Here is a 16385-nt window from a genome sequence, read left to right as displayed (position 1 = left end):
ATTTATCCTACAAGTTGGATAGGTCTTCAGGAAAATTAACTCCCAACTCACAACCAGCTGACCAACTAGAACTCCATTTTGTCAGGAAGAAAATAGCTACCCTGAAACTTGGTCATCATTTGCTCCCCACTTTATATGAGAGAAATTTGAATAAGGTTAATAATGGCCATGTCCAAATGCATCTTCAGCAGCATGCATTCTTTGGTTACATTGTACGAGGATGAAAATCTGTCATAAAATGGCCATTCTGAGATTTTCAACATATGAATAAATTAAAATTTAACTGTTAGAGATGTTTAAAGAAAGCCCAGTGGAGAGATCATTTAATTTCTGTCTTTGAAAGAGTATTATTTTACTTACAACTAAGATTACCAGATTCTAAGATCACCAATTCTGGATATTACAATTGCTGCCAATAAACTTTTCAAGAAGAGTCCAGACAGGCTTGCCTTTGACCCAGACTAATATCCAAAATCTCAGTACTCAGGTGGAGGAGAGCAGAGTGAACAGAAGACACGCGTGCTGGGTTTAGAGTAGAATTCAGCCTTCATCTATACATGTATTTTTAGGTCAAAAATCCCTAAAACCAATGCAGAGGTCTAAACGATCTTTTAAACAAGCCTACTGTCATCCCAAGGAAGCATGGAAACAGATTTTACAGTTGATCTACAGGATCATTACTTGCAGTTTTAGAAACCTGGGGTTTGCAGTTTTCTTTTTTGCATTGCTACGCATCATTATCATATGATTAATCACTGCCGCCTTCTCCATTCTTTCATGCAGCTATGGCCAAAGAGCTATTTGGTGACTTTTTTTCCAAAAGGAAACTGTTTGTCATTTACATAACAAGCGGCCCAGCAGAACATATGCAAATTGATGTTCAAAACCTGACAAAAGCATATTGAACATCTTCTGGGTTGTATTCTGATGAAAAAGGTATTATTTGTTTACAAAGCGGCATTCTTAACTGGTACAGGTTTTGACCATATTTAATACCCAGAATATTCTGACCCTACTGCCCCTAAGAAAAGAACAGAACGATACCAGTGACATTGATGGGAATAATGCAAGAAGAAATCACTTGGGCATCTTGCTTCATCTTCTCCTCCGGCGTCGGGAGAGGTAGTGCTTTGCTCCAGTTGGTCTGCTTGTCCAGTGTTGAGGGGATGTTGTGTACTGGGTTTTTCGGCCTCTGCCCTAACATGACATCTGTATCTTCGTCCTCCGGGGGATGGGACTGCAAATGAAGTACACTCAGACTCAGCTATCATGGTTTATACTTAAGCACACACAAGGAAGTTCAGAGTTTAGTCAAGAAAAATGAGGTCAGAAACTTTCAGGTGAAAGGAAGAATTCCTAGAAATAGTAAGTACAGCTAATTAAAAGTCATAATTTCAGTAGTCAAGCGACACAAAAGGAAAAAAATAAGCTAAATAAACATGCTTTTCAGATCAAAGGTAATTAAGAGGAGAGTCAAGGTAGCCAGAAATCCCCAGACTTCAAACTGAAGATGTGAGTCTCTAATCCAGTGAGAGGTAGATTGACTTTCTGGATATCTCTCTCGCCATAAATTCCTCCTGAAAGTCTTGCAAGCTCTCGGTGACTAGGATCAAAGGGAGAAGATGATTTAGATGCCTATGAACAGGTTTGGAAAACTGGCCTGAAAGCCTGGAGTCAGGAGACATTCCAGAACACATCACCTGAAGGACAAGCCGACCTAGTCTGAGAGGCCAGATTCAAATACAAGGAGTTAATTTTACTGCGGGATGATGGCCTTTGTGAATGACGTTTTAGAAGCACAGTTTCATTAACACTGCACGTGTAAAAGCGAAAGTGGAGAATCTCCTTTCGCCAACAGCAGTGGAAAATACAGATGCTGTTACTGGGGGAAAAGAGTCAAGTGGGTTTCTTTCTCAAATTCGGAAGAGTAAAACAGTCCTAGTTTATTTTCTTTCAGCTTTGCAATGTGAAGCTTTTCTTCCAGCTGTGTAGTTAGAGACCTTGACTTCCATGTGATGTTGGAAAATTCTCCATCCAAACCTTTGAGAGATATTAATACTGTCTGACTTTTATTTCAGGGTTGGGTTTCTAAACTAGATTATTAGAAGACTCAGTTTTCATTACTGAACCTAGTTTTCTTTCTTTCCACAATTTGTAGGAAGGTGGCTGTTTGTATAAAATAAACATTTCCTCCTCTTATTCCAGTTAGGTTTTAAAAATATTCTGTCCTAAAATCAAGATTATTTTAAAAAAAATGCTCAACCTCACATTTGGAAGCATCATGCCCTGTTGACTCAGAGGATTTCACATATTGTCAAATGAACTGTTCTCAAATCCCCTTAAAGAGAAGATTGCAGAGACACTTGTTTTAAACTAACCACCAGCGTTTCCTTACCTTGTCAGAGGTGTCTGCAGTGTCCCTCAACACACCCAGCAGGATATTATCCACCCCCCCCCCGCCTTGACAAAAATGTGTTCGCCATGAACATTTTTAGTAAAACATTGCAGCCTTCTCTCTCTTCAGCTTTTGTGCAGATTCCCAGCAAAGCGAATAGCTCAAATAAAGTTGGGGCACAAAAGACTTTGTTTCCTAGGTAACTTCCAAAAAGGAAAAAAGTTTAGTGTGTGCAAAAGAGATGAGAGAGCAGGAGCTGGAGAGACCTCTCTATCCCAGGCCACATGTTGTAGGCGATTCCTTCCTTCAATAACAATGAACCGGGAAACAAAGAAAGAATAGTGACCTGACTACAGGCTCTGACCGCAGCCAAAAGCACTTTTTATTTAATGGTGACAGGGACAGTTGGCTGCCAGAGAATCCTTTTGTCCTGTTCTCTTTTGATTTGAGAAGCTGAGCCTTTACAATTCTGATAAATATAGGGCAAGTTGAAATTTCTTTCCTCTGAAGCACAAAGTCCAGGAATGGAGTTAGGTGATGCCTCGAACAGCCTAAACTGTACCTTAGCGGGGGGGGGGGGGGGTGGGGTGTAAATGGGAAAAAAGCCAATGACATGAGTGTCTACATTATGTTTTATTTAATTCAAGTTAGGAATATACCACTCTTTAAATTGATTTTAAGGAATACCTGTTAGTTAGAAGCAACAGTCTGCCATAAAGTTCAAAGAGAGAAGAAAGGGAAAGTGTCTTGAGAGAGCGGAATAGGCTGTGACCAGTACCTTTCTACTCCATGGGGTCATGTGGCAACATTCAGTGGGGGAGGGCGAACGGGTGCTGTTAAACTATGAACATGAAATGCAAAAAAAAAAAAATTAAAAACATGCACACAACACGTAGTATAACCTGGTTAAGCCAAATCTATGGTATTAATGAATGAATATCCTGGAATAACTAACGCCCGCCCTTCCTTCAGAACGCGTCTTTGTTTTATGAGAATTGGCATAAATAGTGGTTAAGAGCGCAGACTCCGGAGCTAGACTGAGTGCCAGGCCTGACTCTGCCAGTTATTTGCTGTGTACCCAGGGGCTCCAAGGTCCGTTTTCTCATCAGTAAAATAGGAAAATAATAGTATTTACCTTCCAGGGCCATTGTGAGGATTAAATGAGTAAATATACATAATAGGCTTAGAAGAATCCTGGCACTTAATAACGTTAGTGTCACCTGCCGCCGCTGCTGTTGCTACTGTCACCCTTACCTGGTAGCTGCAAAATATCCGTGAAGTTGTCTTCGTAAATTGTAACTTTCTATTTTTTAGATCCAAGTCCCATTTGGTAATTTGGGAGAGACAATTATTTTCTTTCCTTAGAGTGAGTTTATTTTCTTGTGAACCACTTGGAAGAAAATTTCTTGTGTATAATTTCCTCCTCTGGACTGCCCAAAATTTTCCTCTTCCTCATATTCATAGGCTATGTTTGAAGACAAGTTTCATGGGTGTGTGACCTGTGCAGTCACACAGGGCCCCACACTCAGAAGGACTCCTTGGTTTAATGCTTTCACTGTCTTGAAATTCTTAGTTTTTGAGTACGGGGTCCTGCATTTTCATTTTGCACTGGGCCCCACAAATCATGTAACAAACCCTGTTTGGAGAATAACCTAGTAACCAGAATCCTCTTTTCAGGATCTACTGAGAAGGACAGTGAAACTCTTAAACTCGAAACCACGTCAGCTTTGGATTCAGTTAGCTCTCTATTACAGCACTTTCCACATATAGCATTGCTATACTGTAACATGAATTATCCCTGGATGTGGCTTTTTATCTATTAGGTTATGAATTCCTAGAGATCAGGGGCCACATTTAATTTTCTTTTCAGTCTTCCATGATGCTCGCAAAATGCCTCCTCATTGGAAGAGCTCAATAAATTATTTGTGCACTTGAATGTTAACAGCTCTGTATGTTTTTAGCAGTGATGGGAAACCCAAATAAATTAAGGGTCGTGCTCAGGCTCTCAGGAGGAGACACCACAGAATCCAAGAGTACTTACCATCTTAGTGCGAATAGGCGAAAACAATTAGAGGAAACCACAGGCAGTGCCTGGTTCCATCAGGAGCTCAGTATTGATGTATGCAGTTCTAGTTATTCTTAAGCCTGTGGCACACATGTATTTCAGGGCAGTGGTGAGGAAGACTCAAGGTCTAATTCTGTTTTAACTTTCTAAATTTTCACTGACAGGGTTGCTCATTAATTTTTAAGCAAGGCAAATGCCATCTCCTTAGGCCCAGTTAACTTTGATCTAGATCTTACTGAAGACATATGATTTTGTAGGCTCCCCCATTGAAAGCGATCATTTTGACAGATGTGGTATATGTGGCCTGAGTTCAGAGAATACCTTGGCTCTGTCACAGGACTCAGTCATAGATGCTGATGTGCAGGTCTCTCAAATAAGACTGCAGTATGCAAAATAGAGAACTCAGGGAAGTAAGAAAAAGGGAACCTGAACGCAAAGCCTACATGGCAAACGAACCTGTTTCCAAGAAACCAGAGGTGTCTCAAAAAATTACACAGCAGGAAACTGCAAGGCAGAAAACATTAGTGATATTAATATCAACATATTAATTTTGGTAGTTTGTCTTAAATCTCCTTAGTCAGCTTTCCTGCTGAGTATTTTTTCCGGGAGTGAGGGGTGAGTGGTTTTCCTCATCTGTATGAGAAACGCCCCCATCCCATAAACAAGCATGAGGTAACACCTGGGAATGACTAAGGCTAGCAAGTCCAGAGAGAGCGCAGACCATTCGGTTTGGTCACCCACCATCATTAAGTCAAGGTCTCTGTGGGTTACACTCCACAGAAGATTCCCTCTCAGCTAGTTGATTTACAATATTATGTCAGTTCCCAGTGTACAACCCACTCTTTTGACAGTGGTGCCGACCTCCAGCTTGTGAGAGCTGAACCTAGGCACTCCTGAGCTTGTGTGTGGAAGGATTGTGTCCTTTGGTTCCACCACCTAGAAACAAGCACTCGGGCCCCTGCAGATGGTCTGTCGATGTAGAGGAGTTAAGTTTATAATATGCAGATGGTCTATGGTTTTATTCCTGCCATGAATTAGTAACTGCCTTAGTGTAGTGTTTTAAAGCATCTTCTTTCCTGGATATTTGGTCAAAGGGAAAAAAATCGTTTTGAATATTTCTGATTAGACTTTTATATGGTGAATAAAATAATCAGGTCATACCATTTCCCCCCTAAATTATCTAAGAAATAAAACTGCAAGAGAACTGCTACCTCGGGGCATCTCTGCATGGCCCAGCATGCCATTCCTTAATGTGCAGATGGATAAGGTTAGGAAAAGCTGCGTACTGATCAAACTTGTATGAACAGAATTATTCTTTAAAGGCTCTATTTAAATTAATCCTATTGCTTATTCAGAGTAAGACTTGTAAGGGCGGGAACCCATTTCTTGTTCACAGTATTCCTACTGCCTAAGTAATGCTCAGTCAATATTTGTTGTATTGCTAACACCGCCACGTGCCTGGCATAAGCAAACAAAAATCCTCTCTAAAGAAATAGTGTCAAATTATTTCTACATATAATTGTTTAGTATAACATCCAGCACAGAGTCAAAGATAATAAGGCAAGGAGGAGACAAGTCAGCATGAGCAGGAAGCATCCCAAACAGCAGATGCTAGAAGCAGACCCCTAGGGAATCCTGCCATTGGAATTATTGCACCTGCAGGAGTAACAGTGATCAGCCTTAGCTTCCCCAGAATAAGAATGTGGGAAGATTGTTAGACCACTCATTCATTCATTCAGGAGCATTTCTTTGATGAGGGTCAAAATCAGCCCCAGTATAAACAAGCTCTAAGATTAAAAAGAGTATCTCCTTCATGAGTATATGCATGTTCACTGTTCGATTCTTTTGACTTTTCTGTACTTTTCATGAAATGTTTCATTAACAAAACACTGAAGGAAAGTGCAGAAAAATTTCTCCTTCCTTTTCCAGGCTTCCATTCTGGCCCTCCCACTGGTTTTGAGAGGCCTCAGACTCCAAGTTGCACCATTTTAGAATCAGCCACCACCAGTCATCTGGTCCCTGACAAAAGATGCTTCTTTGATGCTTTCACAGAATTTTTGTCCTTGCTGGCCCCATCAATTACATACATACTCTCAAACACTTTCCCTAACTTCCTATGGAACTGCTTCAACAAAAGCTGGAGTTAGAACGAGTGTTCAGAATAAGAAATAACAGACATTATACTCAGAAGCAAATAAATTTCTTTGGTGAATAATGAAAGAATATTTTCCAAATGCCAATTTTTCTTGTGATGTGTATGTGAGAAAGTTCATGTCTCCACTTTTGTGGCTATGTACAAGTGTTTGTCCAAAGATCTCAAACTTTCTCCAATCTTTCTCTTACTGCCCAAAGAAAAAAATAATAATCCCTCCACAGTTTACTTGCTTTTCGGTTTTCTTTTACATGCTGACGGGGGCTTATTTTGCTTCAAAACTTTCCAAAAGACATCTGTTAAAATGTTGTGGGTATTCCAGCAGGAAATGTTTTGAAAAATTGGCTCTGGTTTATGACCTAACCGATACCGCATGGCATTTACAGCAGTCCACTTTCAGAGCTGATTTATTACTGTCATGCTATCTTAAACATGAGAAATGTTTACTAGAGAGTAGATGTTGTGGCACATTTGAATACAGGAATAAAACCTTACAGCGAAGATGTCTATTGCGAGCCTTGCTGGGTACCTAGTGAGGTGATATGAGATCTTACTGCCATTCTGTCCTGGGGCCTGTTTGTCCTTAGACCAAGTCCTTGCATTTCTGCACATATTATGGCCTATCTGTGAGATTGAGGGGAATTTGTCTGCCTCAGTTTTTCTTCACTGGAGCATGTGTACGTGTTGTACATAAATATGAAGTGTTTTGAGCTTTGTGGAAGGCTTAAAGGAGTTTGGCAATACCTTCTTCACACATCACTCTTGCTGCTGCAATTACATTGCACTGTTACTCCCCGAGACTGTCCCAGTCTCCTGCTGGCTGGCACTGCGCTCCTACCTTCCGGACATGTTTAGTAGAATCGTTTTAAACTCATACTTGTGCTTCTCCCTTTCCTCTCTTCTCCCCTCCAACCTTTACCAAAGTGAACAGCCGTGGGAAAACAAAATGGCGAGGTCAGAGTTCAGGATACATGCTAGGCTTTCCCTGTCCGAAGCCTTTCTTCCCTTTCCTGGTTTCTCCTTTGTCACTGCACCCTCCCCGGCGGCCAGGGCCTTCATATTTCCACAGAGGGCCTGAAGTCAGCACCCCAAGTGCCCCAGCCCTTCACACCACACTCCCAGCCACGGATGCCTCACGTCAATGTGCTGTGAACTCCTGGTGATACACCCAAAGGAGTAAGTCTCTGCAGCATAATTCTGGACAGTGGTTGCAGCCTAGATATTTGGGAACAGGTGCCCACTGAGATCTTCCTCTTTTAACCACTTCATGCATTGATACCTGTTTAAAACACTAAAATGCCTAAACATTCAGGACTGGGAAAAATGGCCTTATCATTATTGGTATGTCTGGTTTTCCAAATCACACCTTCATTTCTCTTCCCTGACAGATATTGCCACCACCACTTCCTCAATATTCCTGAGAAGCACTTTGCAAAACAAAATATACAAAAGGCCAATATGCATATGTAAAGGCACTCAGCATCATTTCTCATCAGGAAAATCCACATGAAAACCACAGTGATATACTACTGTATACGAGAGGGGCTGAAATTAAAGAGAGTAATAATACCAGGTGTTGGCAAAGATGTAAAGCAACTAGAACTCTCATAAATTGCTGGGGGAAGAATACACAGTGGTGTAGCCACTTCAGAGATTGGCAGTGTCTGATAAACATATGTCTACTTTTTCTTAAAATTAATTTTAAAACTTTTTTTAATATAAGTATAGTTGATTTACAATATTGTATTAGTTTCAGGTATACAGCAAAGTGATTCAGTTATATATATACATATATTCTTTTTTAGATTCTTTTCAATTTTAGGTTATTACAAGATACTGACTATAGTCCTGTGGTATGCAGTAAATCCTTGTTGTTTATCTATTTCATATTTAGTGGTGTGTATCTGCTAATTCCCATACTCCTAATTTATCCCACCCTCACTGTTTTCCCCTTTGGTAACCCTGAGTCTGTTTTCTTTGTGAGTCTGCTTCTGTTTTGTAAATAAGTTCATTTGTGTCATATTTTAGATTCCACATGTAAGTGTCATCACGTGATATTTGTCTTTCTCTGCCTGACTTACTTCACTTACTATGATAATCTCTAGGTCCATCCATGTTGCTGCACACAGTGGGATATCTATGTATGTGTGTGTACACACACACATATATACACCACATTTTCTTTATCCATTCATGTGTCAGTAGACATTTAGGTTGCTTCCATGTCTTGCTTATGTAAAGAGTGCTGCTATGAACATTGAGGTGCATGTTATCTTTTTGAATTAGAGTTTCCTCCAGATATATGCCCAGGAGTGGAACTGTTGAATCATATGCCAACTCTATTTTTAGTTTTTTAAGGAACCTCCATACTGTTTTCCATAATGGCTGCACCAATTTACATCCTACCAACAGTGTGTAGGAGGGTTCCCTTTTCTCCACACTCTCCAGCATTTATTACTTGTAGAACATATGTCTGTTTTAATTCTCTCAGGTATTTGGAGATAAGAAACATAAGTATGTCCACAAAAAACCTTTTACAAAAATATTTATAGCAGCTTTATTCATAAAAGCCTTCCCCCTGCCAAAAAAAAAAAAAAAACCCAAAACCCTATAACTAGAAACTCAAATATCCACCAAGAGCAGAATGGATAAACAAGTTGTGGACTACTGTATTCATACCATGGAATAGTACACAGTAATAAACAAGAACATGCTACTGATACATGCAACATCGACCTCAGAAAAACCGTATGGAACGATAGAAGCCAGACACAAAGGAGTACGCTGCTCATTCACTTTTGAATCCTGTTGATAGACTGATAGACGTTTTGTGTATGAGATCAGCCCCTAGTGAGCAGAGCTTGGACAGCAATGGCAATGGTGCAGTTTTCACCCTAAGAGAGGCTTTCTGAAAAAGTGTGGAGCCACGGAGAATCTCCGTCCTTTTGATCTCAGCTGCAACTGAACGAAAATTCTTAGGGTGATAAAATGCAGAATGATTTTATGTATTTCCAAGTTCAGCAACACTTTGTTTAACGGCGTTCTATTAATGAAGCAATTTAAATGTGCAGAGCATAGCAGAATTATATTTTGAAGCATGCGTGGAAAGTCATCTACACGTGAATGGAAAAGAGGGCCCCAGGGAAGCCGGGAGGGAGAACACTTCCACAGCCACTCCGTTGTCTATTTGCAGGAGTTGCTCTGGACTGTCAAGAAGAGCACAGAACAAGGCTCACTGGACTATGATCCCTGTGATGTTGCTTGCTGCCAGTGAGCATCTTATTCATCCCCTATGGCCAGTCTTGCCAAGTAGGGGGGTCATTGCCAAGGGCCACTCAGCGTCAGTCCTCAAAGCTTGCAAGCACCACATAAAAGACAGGGGCAGGGAAGAAGCAGGCTGGGCTTTGAAGTGCAGGGAAGAAGGAGGCTTTGAACTGCTATAGCCGGCACAGATACCCTCACCCAAATCCCAGGAGCTGGCAGCGTGCGTCCCAGAACAGCCCAGACCCGCACGGGAGGTTCCTCACCCTCCGGGCCTTCCCTCAGCTGGGGGCTCAGAGGCGCACGGAAAGTGAAGAGCTGTTGCATGTTTGGTCCCAGGCAAGTGACACTTCTCCCTTGTAACTCAGGCCAGATGTGGCAAAAGCTTGGTAAGGTCATACTGGACCTCAGCACAGCAGGTTTTTTTTTCTAGTAATGATGTGTTTTATATAATTCATATATATATGTATATATTTTAAATAGACTTTATTCTTTTAGAGCAGTTTCAGGTTCACAACAGAATTAAGCAGAAAATACAGAGTTCACCCATAGCCCTCCCCACCCACACATATATACTCCCCTACCCGCACCATCCCTCATCAGTGTGGCATATTTGGTACAGTTGATGAACCAACATGGACACATTATCAACCAAAGTCCATAGTTTACATTAGGGCTCACTCTCAATGTTGTATATTCTATGGGCTTTGACAAATGCATAATGACAAGTAGCCACCACTATAGTTTCATACAGAATAATTTCATTGCCCTAAAAAATCCCTTGTGCCCCATCTATTCATTCCTCCCTCCCTCCCTCTCCCCAAACCCCTGGAAACCACGATCTTTTTATTGTTTCTGTAGCTCTGCCTTTTCCAGAATGTCATTTGGTTGGGTCATACTTGACCTCAGCACAGCAGATTTTTTAAAAATAAAAAAAGGCAAAACCTTCCCGTACATAAGCCATGCAGATTCCTTCTTTACTTTTCCTGTCTTTTTTTCCTTTTTTTAATTGACTCTTTTTCGGGGAAGAGGGGGTATATAATAGCTCCATGAACGTTAACACATGCAGAGACTCATGTCACCCTACCACAATCAGGATTCAGAGCGTTTCCATTGTCCCAAAAAAGTCCCGTGTGCTATCCCTGTATCATCACCATCTCCCCCGACTCCTAGCCCCTGGCAACCACTCATCTGGTCTCCACTGCTATGGTCTTGTCTTTTTGAAAATGTCATATAGATGCAGTTGTACCTTTTGAGACTGGCTTCTTTCACTCAGCATAACTCCTTTGAGATCCAAGTTGTTGTGTGTATCAGTAATTCCTTCCTTTTTATTGTCAGTACTATTCCATTGTCTGCTTATACTTTGAACAATGAAATGTCTCAGGTATGCAAGAGAATGTCAACCTGAGAATATTCTGTAATGATGTGTACAGACAGGTAACTTTATTGGCTCTTCCACAGCCAGGATGATGTTTGGAGAAGAAAGAAAGAATTCCAAAACTAAAATCTACAACAGAGAATTTTATTTCTCACAATATTTAATATAAACCAGACTCACTGGCTAATGTTTTCATTAGCTATTGTGCTGGCTATTAAGCTGTTGTCTGTCAGCTCCAAATAGATTTCTTCCCTACTCTGTTATTGCCTGGACTCTGCACACAACGTTTCTTCCTCGCCAGCTGCTCCCTCTTAGGTTCTGTCCTAGGAATGTCAGCTGCTTGCTGCACTCACTAGCTCTGTGTCACCTAGTTTCCCATTTTCCATGTCAGTCTTACAATACCTTCCCCATATTGAATCCTCTCTATTAAAATAACTGCTGTGGCTACTATTCTCCTTACTGGACCTTGATTGATAAAGTAGGTGGTACCCGGCTTCGCCCCTGACTTGCTTGTGTCTGAGGCATCTGGAGTGCTTGCTACTTCCGGTTCCTCAGTCCAATGAGGAAAATAGGAATAAGTGTGATGTCCTGTAGGATGTCAAGATGATAACGATCTCTGCAGCTTATGGCAGAGAGCAGGAGAGCTGATGTAGTCTCAAAAGCAAACTGCTTCTGATGACCCTTGAAAGTGGGTATAAAGGAAAAAAGTATCTGCTGAGGTCAATAGCTGTATCATTCCACACACTAGGTGTTGTGCTGATTTGTTCCAAGAAAAATACCATATTGGAACAGCAGCTACAAAGTCACAAGCTACTTACAGCCAGTCCCCCAGATCTGTCTTCCTGCTGCAAAGGCCAGACATGTGAGTTAAATGGAGAGTGCGCTAGGCATCACCACTCCTGCAATCTTACGTCTGAAACTGCTGTCAGGCTTTTCTCTCTGTAGCATACCATGCAGGAACCTCTAGAAATGGAAGAAATTAATCCTATACACACAGGGCCTCGTATCTTCATAAGGCACCACTCTTTCTGATCATGTTATTTCTGTGCTCAAAACCCTTCAGTAATTTCCTACGCCTGTGGAATAAATTTCGACTTTTCAGTCTGACATTCAAGATCCTTCAAGATCTGGTCTACTGAAGAAGCACTGCAAGCAAAGCAGACTATTCGGCTTCATGTATATGCACTCCACTTTCTCCTGCCTCTGTGTGCTTGCTTTCATGGTTTCCTTAGCCTGTAATCCTTTTCAGATTTTTACTACCCCATCCTTCAAGGTCTTAAATGCTACCTTTACCAGTAAGTTTTAACTCCTACACCCGACCCCAATCTAACACCCCACACCAGTTAGGTATTAACACCTTAGATTCAGTAGCATATAATTTATTTTAGTAATCATGTACTCTAGATGGCGGAGATTATGTCTCATTCATTTTTGTATTCCTCTAGGTGCTCGGTTAATTTTTTTCAAAATCAAGGAATAGGGGAGAGGGCATTCTAGGTGGAGATGATGTTTTGCGAGTGCAGGATATTTTCTAGAGACACACATGGAGTTTGGTTTGGCTGAGGTTTAGGATCTGTGCAGAGGATTTGTGGGAAATCCATCTGCAAAGGTAAGTTAGGACCAGATTGTACAGAGGCTGGAGAGTTGGACTAAGGATTTTAAATTACTTCTTTAGGCAAAATGGAGGAATTACAGGTTTAGGATTAGGAAAGAATTTGTATGTCAAAGATTCTCATACCAAAGTTAGAATTTTTCTTAACTGGTTTAAAGGAGCAAACAGATGAGATAAGGGGAAATACCTAAGCTGAAGCAAGAGAGACTTAATTTGGATGGACAGAACCACTTTAAGACAGGCCATAAAACAACAAAATACTTCTCAGAGAGCTTGCAAAACCGTTAAGGTATTTCATAAAAGCAAAACGAGACCTGTCTGGGACACTGTGGTATGTGTAACTCTTTTATAGCAAAGGAGAGGCTTGGTCAGCATTTCTTAGTCCCAACTCTTGTAAACCAGCAGAACATTGGAAATCTCTAATGTGGACCCATGAAGAAAGGGAAAGAGGGAAGAACCTGGGTAAGAGAAGACGGAGCAGGGGATGGGAGAGAGAGCGAGGCAATGAGAAGGAAGGTCTGTATCCCGGAGCAGGTAGATGTGTTGACATCCCCTTCCTGCCATCTCTAGTCTTTCATCTTCTCTCTGGCTCAGAACTCCATTCTCAGCCTTCTAACTCTTCTGTATGCTAGTTTAGTTGTTCTCAGAACCTGCCTTCTGATAAGACCTATTTTTTTTCTTCTTGATAGAAAATGGAAGAGTATACATGGTCCTTGTTTATAGCTCTGGACTATGACCAAGGAGGTCTGGGTCCTAGTTTGAGTGATTTACTTCCCAATAAGGCTGTTGGAATGACCCCTGCCCTTCAAAGGCACCCCCTTAGTAAGAAGAAAAGTATGGTTTGACAGATTTTTATTGTAAAATCCCTGGATGCCAGTGTGGTAAGTTAGAAAACTATGAGGCTATGAAATGACAAACCATCTCTAATAGTCTTTCTTGGTTCATTTTATCAAGTCTGACAAAGAATATTACCATGAACACAATTGGAATAAGTTAACCATCAACCTTGGTGATAAGGATTTAGGCCTCAGTATTTCTCTGGAACCTGATCAACATTCGCCATCAGGCTCCATCTTGTGTCGAGTATCTTTATCCAGTACCACAGAGACCATTAGACATCCTTCCTATCCCCAGATCACTGATGAGGGACACTTGGTAGACTGCTGGAGCCTCTTACCACATTTGAGGAAGGATGACTTCCATGCCTGTCGATCTGGACATCAGAATCTAAGCAAGGACTTAGATTTCAAGAGTCCCCATAGGCTGAATGAAGCAATAGATGTTTCAGTGCGAGTGCTGACTCTGATCGGTAAGGGCTCTGTGGACTACGTGAGAAAAATGCTGTCGTCTATTGGGAATGCCTGCCTTAGGCTTGCACAGGGGAAGAACAGGTGAATAGCCCAAGTATTTGCAGATCTGAGCCTGGACCAAGGAGCCTAACTGATGAGGACAGATGAGCTGGACATTCCATTCAGCAGGGCATCAGGGGAAACTGCTATGACAAACTAACTCCACACTCTGAAATGGGAACTATGCCACGATGGTACAGTAGGGGCCAAAGTGTCATGTGCCACGGAAACTTCTAATCATCTGAGATTAGATTCTCGGTGGTCTTCTAAATTCTGTTATTTAAAGAAATTCTGAACTAAGCCTTTCCTGGCTGAACTTACCTTCTCCTGAAGCCATATATCTATCATAGGCATTGGGGTGTAAGCCCCAACTGTGAAATAGCCATGGCTAAGACTATACATGTATTTTTATATATATACATATGCACATATTTTAAACTTTGTTTTGAAATATTTTTATTTTTATTCTTACAAAGAAGTTGCAAAAATTCGGAGAGTTTCCATATACTCCTTATCTAGCTTTTCTTAGTGTTAACATCTTGCGTAACCATAGTATAGTTATTGAAACCAGGAAATTAACATTGATATATAGCATTAACTTATCTATTAATCTTATTTAGATTTTGTCAGGTTTCCCACTAATGTCCTTTTCTGGTCCAGGATTCAATCCAGGATCTCTTTGTGTTCAGTTGTCAAATCTCCTTAGTCTCCCTCAATCTTTGCCTATCATGATCTTGATACTTTTGAAGAGTACTGGCCAATTATTTTCTAGAATGTCCTTCAAGTTGGAAAGTGTTTGATGTTGTCTCATGATTAGATTGAGGTTACACATTCTTGGCAAGAATGCCACAGAAGGGTCATCTCAATATATCTCATCTGGAGGTCCTTACATAGGTATGCCCATTACTGGTGATGTTAACTTTGATCACTTGATTAAGATTGTGTTTGCCAGGTTTCTGCAACTAAAGTTACTATTTTCTCTTTGTAAGCAACTAGTATCTTGTGGGGAGAAACTTTGAGACTGCAAATATCCTGTTTCTCAACATAATTTCACCCAACAAATTTTAGCATCCATTGATGATTACTACCTATAAAAATTGTTACTGTCATATTTGGCTAATGGTGATTTTTAAAAATTTCCATCATTATTTCTACATTTATTAATTAGAATTCTTCTGTAAGGAAGAGCTACTCCACCCCCACGTTATTTATTTACTTATCCCAAATTACTTATATCAATATAGACTCATAGATATTTATTTTATACTGTTTTTATAATCTATTGCTATCATTATTTATTTTATTGTCCCAGATTTGGCCATTGGGAGCTCCTTCACGTTGGCTGCTATGTCCTTTTCTCATGCCTCTATTAATTTTTTTTTGTACTTTATTGCTTTTTGGCCTCTTGATGGTATTCCAGGCTTATCTTCTATTTCCCCTAGCCCAGCCCTGGAAAGGAGCCCTGGTTTCTTTTATTAGACAATGGTATTTAGAAATAAGATCTGAGCACTAGATGGGCTCATTGTTACCAGAGTGCCATTGCTTTTAAGGCATTCTCAGATGACAGAGCTGGGAAATATGTTTGTATACTCGTACATGTACACATATTTATTTTGTGCCTACCCATCTGCATATGTGTGTGTGTGTATGAGAGAGAGAATATATGCATGAATTTATACTGATCCAGGAGGCTGATCTGGATGAGGATGGTGCCATAGCTTCTGAAGAATTTAAGGCTTTGGAGAAGGTGGACGTAGAGGGGAAAATGAACATACAGTTTCTTGACTAAAAGGCTGAGATGGATCATCCGCTGCTCTCTAGTGTCTAAGAACTGGGACATGAGAGTGCTCCTGTCTGCCAGCCCTACCCCAGGACACTGCTGCTGCCTGACAGCTCTGTGTGTGCTGTGTCAGAACACGCCTGCCTTTAGTGTCTGCCGGCCTTACAGAACGGCACACCCAGGCCATTTCTCTCCAGTATCCATTCACCACTTCCCCATTTACAAATATCATCTCCCCTGGTTCTGCTACTGAATGCCACACATCCATCCAGTCTGAGAAAGTGAGAGAGGGACTCATGCCAAGAACCAGCCAAGCATGCGCTCTGACTGAAGCCTGACCGTAGCCGCGCCGCTTTCCCTCCCGCCAGGCTTCTGCCTGCTCCTACTCGGCCC

At 41.0% G+C, this 16385-nt stretch overlaps 1 protein-coding gene across 2 annotated transcripts in view; it reads right to left on the bottom strand.

The window, feature by feature from the left end:
* The window catches only part of NHS (NHS actin remodeling regulator), a 337575-nt gene that overhangs the window by 12653 nt on the left and 308537 nt on the right, over positions 1 to 16385 (bottom strand). For both annotated transcript variants that reach the window (XM_072956295.1, XM_072956296.1), the window contains exons 4-5: positions 3174 to 3236; positions 1045 to 1237 (exon numbers count right to left, since the gene is read on the bottom strand). In XM_072956295.1, coding sequence (XP_072812396.1) covers positions 1045 to 1237; positions 3174 to 3236 — 256 coding nt within the window. The remainder of the gene's footprint in view (positions 1 to 1044; positions 1238 to 3173; positions 3237 to 16385) is intronic.

Source organism: Vicugna pacos, chromosome X, assembly GCF_048564905.1.
Source record: "Vicugna pacos chromosome X, VicPac4, whole genome shotgun sequence".
Taxonomy (NCBI): domain Eukaryota; kingdom Metazoa; phylum Chordata; class Mammalia; order Artiodactyla; family Camelidae; genus Vicugna; species Vicugna pacos.
Note: the sequence above shows the minus strand (reverse complement) of the source record. Positions and strands in the feature narration are given on the sequence as shown.